This window comes from Filicampus tigris, chromosome 16, assembly GCF_054856515.1.
Source record: "Filicampus tigris isolate MCC_2025a chromosome 16, RoL_Ftig_1.0, whole genome shotgun sequence".
NCBI lineage: Eukaryota > Metazoa > Chordata > Actinopteri > Syngnathiformes > Syngnathidae > Filicampus > Filicampus tigris.
The window spans coordinates 8,667,394-8,678,574 of NC_141232.1; the positions used below are offsets into that span (position 1 = coordinate 8,667,394).

At 39.5% G+C, this 11,181-nt stretch overlaps 1 protein-coding gene across 1 annotated transcript; it reads right to left on the reverse strand.

Annotated features, from left to right (window-relative positions):
* Positions 1–265: 265 nt before the first annotated feature.
* Positions 266–10,489, reverse strand: hsd3b7 (hydroxy-delta-5-steroid dehydrogenase, 3 beta- and steroid delta-isomerase). Its single transcript, XM_086056656.1, has 6 exons — positions 10,106–10,489; positions 7,446–7,601; positions 5,070–5,178; positions 3,483–3,582; positions 2,867–3,029; positions 266–1,950 (listed from the first exon to the last, which is right to left on the reverse strand). The coding sequence occupies exons 1-6, from the start codon at positions 10,404–10,406 to the stop codon at positions 1,538–1,540; spliced, it is 1,242 nt and encodes a 413-aa protein (XP_085912782.1). The 5' UTR covers positions 10,407–10,489; the 3' UTR covers positions 266–1,537.
* Between the last annotated feature and the right edge of the window lie 692 nt (positions 10,490–11,181).

Sequence of the window (11,181 nt, forward strand, 5' to 3'; positions counted from 1 at the left end):
ATTGCCTCAAATGTTATTTCTGAACAAATTAGGAGTAACAAGAGCCTCATTTCCATTTCGGACATAATGTAGCCGTTCTCTCCACACATCATTGAGAAGCATGTAAATGTTGTGACGGTCTCCATGGAAAAACCACAGAATGAACCAAGGAATGAAAACCAAAGGGAAGGCGTGCCAGCTGACTAACACCAAGAGGGAACTCCCAAAGACCCAGCATCCAAGATCACGGAATCCCAAAAGAAACAGACACATGAAACACAACTAGTTAAAATATATTAAATCATTTTTACTTGAGACGTTTAAACAATTATTACTGTTATTAGAGAAAATGCCTTAAATTACGCAGTGTAAAACAATATAACCTCATGTGAAAAGACATGTGGCCATTGCTTGTAAATAATGTTTACATTTGTCATACTTGATTCTCACAATAATCACTTTATCTTTAAAATACAATCAACGGTAGAGTCTGATCATTGACAAATTTGAAAATGAGCTGACTTGTATTTGCGCAGCTATTGTTGAGGTGCCTGCATGCCTCCATCGACATATCCAACTTTAGTGGAACACTCTACAGGCATTTAGCGTTGATCTTTCTGGTTTTAAGCGACTGTTTTCACATAGTGGCATTGTACTATCGTCACCACCTTGTGGATAAGAAGATACTCAGTTTGGAAACCTTTGTGTCCACATGATTTCAGTCTCCTTCCTGGCCCCTGAGGCTTTTAACTATCCATTTCTCAATGTACGTTCTTGTCCGTTCTTACGTACTTCTGATCTTGTGAAACGTCATCAGTCGCGGCCCGAGTACAATTGTTTCAAGTTTCAATTGAAAGCACAAATATCAAGAACACACGGAATACTCAAATGTTCTGCTTGTCAGCTAGCTTAACACCAAGGATGCATCAGTTAGATATAAGGCTTCGCCACGAAAATATCCCTTGATGCATTTCACGCTGCTATCACGGAAATACGTCAGAGTCGGGGGGGGGGAAGAACACAGCCACTCCAATTTACAAAGCCTTGCATATAAGGTACAATTCCTGCAAGGTCTTCTTTTAAATGACCTCAGAACAAAATGTACTCTCCAGGAATATAGTTCTTCATACTTGTATCTCTTAGAACTAAATAGTCCTGATTAGCTATGTTCAGCACTGCAGAGCCCAAACCAATAATAGCCCTGGTCCTCTTGAAAGTAGCAGGTTCTTCATTTGGCCCCCCCAATAATACCGTGGAACTCAAGACAAAAAGCTCCGGTGGTCCAAACACAAAAAAAGTTCCAAGTCCTGGTGTAAAAAGTTCAGTAGTGGAAATGTGATATCAATCGGGAGTATTGCCCCTTTTTTTAACAGTTGGTCTGAGATTATTTGTTATCCAGATAACTCTGGCATGCGATGCTGCAGGGTGCCCACCCCCGTTGTCAATAATAACGGAATTAAAGCTAGAATTCTTTCAAAACATACTTTTTTGTGACATCATGTGGGCAATAACAAAATAACGTAGATGTACGGACGGGGGTGTTGTTGCAGCAGCCCCCTTAGGTGTTTTTCGGGTCCTCCAGAGGGAAGGTGTCCACCCATCTCTGGGTGCGCTGCCGACACTGGTCCCAGTCATACAGCGGGCGGTACTGGAAGTAGCGCAGCGCTTTGTCCGTGCTCACGGTGAAGGATGTGATGGCCACGGCCAGGGTGTAGCTGTTCAGGAGGGGCGCAAAGTTGCAGAAAGGCGTCAGGATCCAGCGGAGGATGTCGTTGAGCATGGCCAGGAACCACAGCAGCAGAAGCGGCATGCGCACCCGCCGGAACTTGAAGGTGGACAGGAAGAGCATGTTGAAATCCTCGTAACTCTTGTAGGGCGAGTCGTCGTAACAGAAGAAGGCCTCGCCGCCCACAGTCTCTGGTTGCTTGTGTAAGGCCCGGGCGGCCAACACGTGCATCCACGCCACGTTGCCTGAACAGAAGGGGGAGAACGAAAGCTCGGAATGTATGTTTTGCAAAAACTTGTAATGGGTCCCAAAAAAGGATCTACTGTATTAGTTTCTGCAACTCCTCTATCGAGGTACCAAATGCAGTAGTGTGCCTAAAGGGTGGAGCTGTCTTGGTATGCTTCACTTGCAAAAATGTGTCAACAATCCCAAAAAACAGATGTATTCCACATTTCGGCAATGTTCTATTGGACACCATCTACTCAATTGGTAGGCTTCTGTTGTCAAAAACTGTACAAGGACCTCCAAACCACTTTTTGGCAGTGTCCTATTGGGTACTAGCAACTACTAATTTGGAACGCATCTGTTGCCAAAAGTTGTAAATGGTCCCCAAAAAAGATTCATACCAATGTTCTATTGTGTGCCAACAACTTATTTGGTACACTTCTTTTGCTAAAAGTTGTAAAGGTACCCAAAACAAATCAGATCTATGCCACTTTTGGGCACTGTCTGTTGAGGTAACAACCACAATGGAAGGATGTCCAATGGGGAAAACTAGTTTGGAATACTTCAGTCAGCAAAATAGTCACAAAAATTCTGATCTGGAACAAACTAATTGTTTGGTTTGCTTATTAAAATTTTGTTTTCACTAAACCAAAGACTAAATCTGTCACTTATCTCCTGTTAAGGTAAAGAGAGAGTACCTATTTATGCTAGTTGCCAAAGGTACCCAAATATTAGATCCAAGCGACTTTTTTTGTTAATTTTGTCAGATGTGCCAAGCATAGTGATTTGAGTCACTTCACAGACACTGCGATTACAATTCATCATGTTGTACATTGCGAGGAATTAAAGAGGAGGAGAGACGTTGCATGACTTCCGGTTTGTGGTCGCCACTCGGAAATGTTCTTTGCAACCTTGCCTCTCAATTCTGGGACTCACCGACGTAGACTCGTCCGTGTTCGGTGCTGTCGGGGACGCCGCCGATGATCAGACCTCCTCTTTTCATGGCCAGCTTGTAGAAGTCTTTGATGAGCTCGTGGCCCTCACCGTAAATGCCGGTCGGCCTCAAAGAGCACGTGTGCAAACGCTCACCATTCCGCACCTACACGGCAGGATGAGCAGAAAGTCATATTTGGGTAAAAATTCAGCCCTCAAAGCCAGTTTGATTCGGTAACATACATTTTGGTAAGCATTTCTATCACAAATAGCCATAGGAAGACATAGGAAGTTTGTTATTTTGGTCGGTTGCGCACCCTAGAATGTTTTTAAAATCCAGCAACAAAAGCTAGTTCATGTGGAGACCTACAAAAAATTCTCAAGAATCCATGCTCGAAAAGACACTTGAAATCTGCCGTTATTTTAGGCAACCACTTTAGGGTCACTTTGGCCATTTCCACGGGTCCATCAAAGACTACTGTAGCTTGTCCTAGTGATTTTGTCTGACTGCTACCAAATTTGAACCGCGTGTACAAGACAGATAATTGCTACTAAATTTGAGTTTGAATGAAGTTTGACTTGCCATAAAACACGAAACTGAACTACTGTAAGGTGCTACCTTTGTTCCATTGGCTTCCAGGACGATCTTTTCAGCCTTGGCCTTGCTCTTGGGGTAGGCCATGGTGTGCTTCACTTCGTAGGGCGTGTCTTCATTACCCCTACATAGACACAGTCACAGGATCAAGTCATGCACAGATGAGTTTATTTATTCACGTACATATTTGTACTTATTTGGACGGTGTTGCTCAGCGCAGCCAAACATTCTTGAACCGTTAACAGAGCCTAGCAACTGTTTAATCAGATTTCAGGAATATCGTCCCACCCACCATAAATCATTTCCTTGTAATATTGTATTTCCTTGTAATATGACTCAATCTTTCTTTGGAATTGGTCCGTTTTTATGCAACAACTACTTTGAGCATTTCTATAATCCTTGTGTAGCAGTGGAATATAGAATCTATTACTTTTTGTTGCAGGTTTAGAGTTTTTAAATCAGATTGGTATTTTTTTTTTTTTAAATACATGAAATTGTAGCTGAATTTTATTGAAAAAAAAAATCAAGACTGCAAATGTGTATCCAGAAGCTTAATATTAATGCAACATGTCGTTATACGAATGCTGGAAAAGACACAGCAAGTCTGCTGTTTTGCATTGAACTGATCATTTCGACCACGGTGAACAACTCTGGACAGATGTTTCCGACTGATAGCAAATTTGAACCACATAAACTAGACAAACAGATAACATTCAAATAAATCATTTTAATTTCCATCCTAGTGTCTGGGTGCAGCACGGCTGCAAAGTTTGACGACTCAGATGATGCAACTCCACAAGGCTACAAACATCTCATTAGATCACGCAGGTGTACCTAATGTTGTGACCGGTGCCACTGAGTCACCAAAAGTAGGAAGAGAGGAGAATATAGGGAATGTCGCAGATGTTTCCTCAGGTAGAAAAGGAGTTGATAATGAGTCATTGTTCAGTCTTGATTTCTTTGGACGAGTGTTTAAGTGTTATTAAGGGTATTAAGTGTGCTCGCCGAAGCATTGCATAACAACTGACCTGACAGACGAACTGGAAAGAAACATTCCGGTGGAAAAAAGCAGTCAGTCAAAAGCTGACTTGTGTAATAGTAAACAGGGTTTAAAAAAAGGATTTGGAGCACTTTTCACCACTGCTCTGTTGAGGTACTAACAACAGAGTGAGGGTGACTGAAGTGTTTGGCCCTGTAATATCAAGTACTCACCACTACTACTTTGGTATGTTTCTGTTGCCAAAAGTTGCAAAGGTGCCCCCCAGGGTCTTGTTCTGGATCTGCAAGTTCTTTTAGTAAGCTACTTTTAATTTATTTCCTTTCCTTTTAAATGTCTTAACTTCTTTTGCTTTTAAATGCCTTAAAAATATTTTTAATTATGTGAATCACATTGAGTTATCTTGTGTATGAAATGTACTATATAAATAAAGCTGCCTTGCTTTACTGTGCCTCAAGGGCAGTTTGGTATGATTCCCCAGAACTGATTTTTACCACGTTTTCCACTCTTCTGTTCTGGTAACAATCAAAGTGGTGGGGTACCAACATTTATAATGAAATAATTTGTAGAAATACAGCCGTAATGACCCGGCATGATAAGATGAAAGGTTTTACCTGACAAAGTGCTCCCTGTTCATGTTGGGCCCGATCACTTCCATGCTGCTGGTGTACAGCAGACTGCAGATGTTGTTGTCCACACACGCGTTAATCACATTCTCCGTTCCTGACAGGAAAAAAACAACAACAAAAAAACAATGGAGAAATGATCATAATCAACGCTTACTGCAGTCCGATTGTTAGAGGTAAGACAGTGTGAGATGAGATCCATATGTGAGTTCCTTTGTTTTCAATTAAAATAAAATAAATGATATATTAACTAAATTCAATTTTTCTCAAAGTACTGTACATAGGCAAGATAAAAATTGAACATAACACAGAAAAATGACAAATGAATTAATGAATAAATTATTATAATAACAATTGAATCAGTTCCTACCACTAATTTGGTAGTAAAAAAAATTTTTTTTTTTTAAATAATAAAAGCATTACTTGTTTCGTGATCACTACCCTAAATTATGCACAGTATTCAATTACTTTGTAGTACTAAATTGATTGAATAAAACTTGAGTGGTTATGATATCTGAAAGGGAGTGGCATCAAATACAGCAATAGCAATACATGATGTATTGTAGTTATTGAAATAATGTATCAATAAAATAATAATTACAATAATACAAAAAATACTAACTCATAAAATAGTACTTTATTTTTGTTCATTTTAGCACTCATTCACTTCGTAGTATTAAATATGTATATTCATAAAACAAATAAAGCAACAATAGTTACACATGAAATTATTACTAAAAAATATGGCTAAATGCCTTTTGGACACAAAATGATTGATTTCTTTATGAATAGAATGATTATGTTTACATAGAGCAAAATGTAAGCACTCTGGACTCGTTTGGTCAAGAGAGGGCGCAGAAAAATATGTTGGTACATGCTTTAACGATGATAATGAAGGGTTAGCACGCTTACTTGTGAGCTAAGCTATTCCAAACATGCAACAAAACACCCACAGAGACATCCCCACCTAAAAGTTGCTCATTAAGTGTGACAGCACCATTTTTTGAACTCTAGTCAAGTAAATGATCGGTATGCTAAGTATCTATAATGTTGCTATGAAAGTTCCTAAAAAGAGATTTTTAAAGACCAGTAGCAGTTTTCCTAGTGCTACATTAGTTTACATTTTAACATCCCCGGTATGTGCATGAACTTCAGGCCAGAAAAAAAACACAGTAACTAGGAAAAACAAAAACACCTCAAGAGGGGGAAAAAATGACTCGTGCGGCACCACGTGCTGCGTTCAAGTGCTCCCGATAGGCTCGTAATTGTCACTGGTGGGAGGAAAATGATTGATTTGTGTTCTTTTCCATTAGTTTATATTTCAATTTCTGTGAAACCTCCTGTTAAAAAAATTACACAATTGATGGTCACTGTTACCCGCTGCATGTTTTACCATAGAAAAACAAAGAAGTTGCTAATGATTCATCAATATTTAGCATATTGGCTAGCTATTGGCCCCGACTGATTAATAAGCCGACCAATTTAATTGGCTCTTGTTAGCTCTTTTAAAATCGGACCAAAAAAATACCTTATTTTAGTGAATAAATATCAGGATTGTATTCTGCCAAATATTACATTTGCTGTCAATAAAGAAAGGGCCAAAGATTTTTCTTGTTCTTCCTGTCGACCGCTCCTATTGTCATAATGTTAAAAAGCTTTTCCAGAAATACACATGAGCAACATGAGTCAGAGCTCGGACCTCCACCAAAGCCAAATATAAAAAATAAAAAAATCCTCTTTTTAGATCATGGAGAAACTGACAGCGAGCGGTCTAATGTCATTTTCTTCCACCAAATTGAATTTGAGCTTTTGTAATCCTCTCTGGTGGAGGTAACGACAACCACATTGCTCTGCGTGCCAGGAATTGACAGCATTGCGTGGAGGCTGTCATGAAGCTGTCAGCAAAGGAAATTTGAGGGCTGCTGGAAAACGGGCCCCCCAGCTGAAGCCTGGCTGAATGGCAGAACTGACAGCCGTTCAAGAGTAGCTGTCTCACTGTACGAATATGAGATTTAGGCGACAGAATGATGTCATTTAGTCATCTTTTAGTGTTTCCTTTTTCTGGCCCGATGAGTGATCTGCTACCCATAGCAATGAGTAAAAAGCTACCAAGAAATGGGTTACCAGGTTATCAGTATAGCTGTGCTGAAAAATAATACTCATTGTATGACCAACATTTTCTAAGGAGAAGAAGAAGCAACTTTCCACTGTCAGGTGCCATCACAGTGAGTCATGAGCATTAAATTTACTTGAACTTAACCTAACTAACCTACACTTGGGTAAAAGTAACCCAATCTGCTCAAAAATCCACAGCACCATGTAAATGGGTTATAACCAATCCAGCATTTTTTAGTGAGCAGCCACCTGTGACATTGACGGCGTAGATGAGCGCTTCTGGGACCTTGTGCCAGACGTCCACCAGGCTGGCGGCGTGGATGACGACGTGGGCACCGCGGGACGCCTCCAGCACGCTGTCGTAGTCCGTGATGTCGCCCTGGATGACCGTCACCTTGGTCCGCCCTTCGAGACCAAACAGGAAGCGATAATGCCAGAGAAAGTTATGGTCAGAAAAATTCGAAAATCATTTCCTGAAGTTTGCAACAAGCACTTTAGTACAGTGGTACCTTGAGTATGAGTTTAATTCGTTACGTGAGCAAACTTGTAATGGTACTTACTCATATGTCAAATCAATTTTTAATTAATATAAATGACATCCATTACAGCTCACCAATAAACACAAATAACAAGTGTTTATGATAAAAAAATTAAAATAGCACTGTTTTGCATAAAGACATAAAAAAAGAGAATCGCGAGCAGCTATAAGGGGAGAGTGAACTTGAAATTAGGGCACTCATAAATGAAGGTGACACTGTATATAATTTTACAGTTGAAGGTTTCTGCTGCATTCAGGGTTGCTAGAGAATTTCCAACGCTTAGCTTGTGTGGTTCAACAACACATTTTAAAAAGAAAGCGAAAAACGTGGCTGACCACGTCAAATAGTGAAAGGATGTACTCCAGTATGTTTTTCCTTGTCGAGGTTTGGAAAGTGTAAATTTCTGAGCTGCTTCCTGCAAAGCTTGTGTCTTTAGTGATGGGTTAGCAATCACACTGCAGGCCTCTCGCTCTCTTTTTTTTATCTGAACCGGGTCCTTGAACCTTCGCAAAAGATAACACTGTCGGTCACCTTTGCAAAAGATAACACTGTCGTTCTTGGTGCCAGAATGGAAGCAGGCGCATTCAAAAGCTCTTCAGTTGGTGCCTGAGATTCAAGTTTGGAACGATGTCATGTATTGTTAGAAGACAACAACATTTACTGAGCATCCAATAGGACCAGACGTATCTCTAGTCCAAAGACACTTTCTTTACTTGTACTGACAGCAACACCTCTTTGGTGCCAAATTTACTGGTGGCCATATTTGTAGTTCCAAGTGAACGGCTCTCACAACCTGGGTTAGAGAGAATGAAAAACGTAAAGGACCAAAAATGGAACCTTGGGGAACTCCACAAGAAAGAGGCGCTGAAGAGGACACTGCATCACCAATCTGCACTGAAAAAATTCTGCTGGTTCAGTAAGATTTAAACCAGGACAGGGCAGAACAGCTAATGCCCACAGACTTTTCCAAGCGGCACAATAAATACTAATAATGTCATAATTTTATCTAATTTGATTTGTTTTTTCACGTGTAGCACATAAATTGCTGTTATGTGTTATAGCTGACAGTCGTGAGGCCCAGGATGGGTGCGGTGGTTGTGGTTTGAGCTCTCTGGTTACAACGGGACTCAGGGGCCTCGGGGTACTCGAGCGTGTTAGGCGACACACAATAAAAACCCAAACAAAGCGTTTTTCCACAAAGGCATCACATCACGCCCATGTCAGTGGATTCCCGACACTGTTGACGCCGCCCTGACAGGGGAATGCCACTTCCGATGGATTAATTCTCTCCGTGCGGGGAAGCGAAGGTTAAACACGGCCCTGTCACTGGGCAACAAAGCACACACATGCAGTATCCCGTTGACACAGGTGGCAGGTGGTGACAGGCCAACAGGAAACACATGAGAGTGGGACATCCTGGAGAGGATCTCTGCACAGTGACCACACAACACAAGAAGTGTTTTGCTTATATTTAAAACAAATACCACATGCTTCCCTTATTTACAACTGCTATGTCTAATAGCATGAAAATAAAAAAAAATATGAATATTATGTAATTACAGTATGATTGGTTGCTTGCCAAAAGTTTAAAGGTGAGCTAGCGCAGGTCGCTGGAAGTGTGTGCAAAGTGCAACACTTCAAAACAAGTGTGCTTTTTAAGTGATAAATCAGGGAAAGTGATTTCATGTATATTTCATATTTAATGATGGCCCATGTGTCACTTAAAAAGAACAGTAAATGGAAAATTAAAAAAATTAAAAAGATTTTAACCCTATCCAAATATCAATTTTAAAGTGTTATATGGTGGCAACACCAATTCTATATGTTAGCATGTCAATGCTACTTTGTATGGCAAAGCAATTTGGTTGTTTTTAACGCTATAATTTCTTTGTTTTCTGTTAAGTTTGACAGTAAATCTCAAGTGGGAGTGCCATTAAACAGTTTGAAACGTATTTTTTAATGAATTGTTGATAACCTTGCATCTCGAAAAAAAAATATATACATATATTAAAAAAAACAAAAGCAAAAAAACTATTGAAACAAGTTAAGGCAGACATTCCAATCAAACTAAGTTGTTTTTATTTGTTCTGATTTCTATTCATTTTAATTTGATTGATTTGTTTAATTGATTGTATAAACTGTAAAATGTTGTGATTGTGAATCTGTATCATTAGAAACATATTACCCACTACGTGAATAACTTTGTACATCCTCACTTATAAATGCTATTGCGATACGTTTTTCATTTAGAAAAAAAGTATATATTTCAGAACCTATATCTTGTATAACATTCCTTATGTTGCACGAGATTCTTAATTCAAGCGTGCTGTCAGGAGTTGTGACAGTCCGGTCCATATTCGTCACTCTTACCGGTTCCGAGGTGGCTTAGTCCGGGCTCAGTGTGCTTGTCAAACACGCGAACCTCCGCCACAGCGTCTCCCTCCTGGTCCAGAAGAACTCGGAGCAGGTGCCGGCCCAAAAAGCCACAGCCCCCCGTGATAAGGTACACGAGCCCGGTGCGGCGATCCGACATGGTGACGTGTGATCGGGTTCTCTGTTCGGCTCGGTATGATGAGGAGAAGGAGTACGAGGAGGAGCAGGAGTACAGCAGCAACCTATCACTACTCGACTGTGCTGTGTTTAAGGAACCCAGGACAGGCTGCAGCTTCATTTTTATTTATTTATTTATTTTTTTACCTCAAACCTCGTAAAACCTTTTTTTTAGACTGGCTGTGAGCGTGAGCAATGTGTTTGCGCAAGATGACTAAAAACCCATACGGTGTACATTTTTGGTAATGAGGAGACTTTGATGACGTTCCCTTTATGCTTTAACGTATTAATGACGTCACTCTTGTGTTGCGCCTATTATGTGCTATTTAATTAAGAAAAACACTCAAAGACAAAGCTGACAAAGACAGAATAAAAGAAATATTGTTAAAACACTTTAAAAAATATATACATTGAAATATCTAGACTAGTGTTATTTTTTGAAGATAAATTTGTGTTTAAGCTATCTGATAATTGTTTTCTATATAGACTTATAAAATCATGCTGGATCCGTTTTTTGTTCTCTGTGATTTTTTTATTAAATTTAAAAAAAAAAGCATTTTTATTTACTCTGCAACGTTTATCCTACACATTAATAACATTTCTTTATTTTTGATTTAATTGTATTTTAAGATAAATAAAGTAAAATAAATATTTAAAAAAAAAATATGCGTTTTAGCTTTTGATTAATTAATTAAATTAAATATAGGGGGTTTTTTTCATCAGAAATGTTGTGCATAAAAGTACAAGCATGATCGTATGATACCATGGATGATGTTCAATAACCATACAATATCAAGGCACCACTAGGTTGCAGCCCATATTGCATCCAGACCATTGTGGTATGTGTGTGTGTGGTTTGTGCATGTACACTACTTGTTTGGTATGTGTGCGATTTA

Coding starts and splice junctions, on each gene's coding strand:
- hsd3b7 (XM_086056656.1), bottom strand. CDS start 10,406: ATGAAGCTGCAGCCTGTCCTGGGTTCCTTAAACACAGCACAGTCGAGT. Junction 5,179..7,445: donor CTACGCCGTCAATGTCACAG/GTGGCTGCTCAC, acceptor TTTTCCTGTCAG/GAACGGAGAATGTGATTAAC. Junction 3,030..3,482: donor TGGAAGCCAATGGAACAAAG/GTAGCACCTTAC, acceptor CCTGCCGTGTAG/GTGCGGAATGGTGAGCGTTT.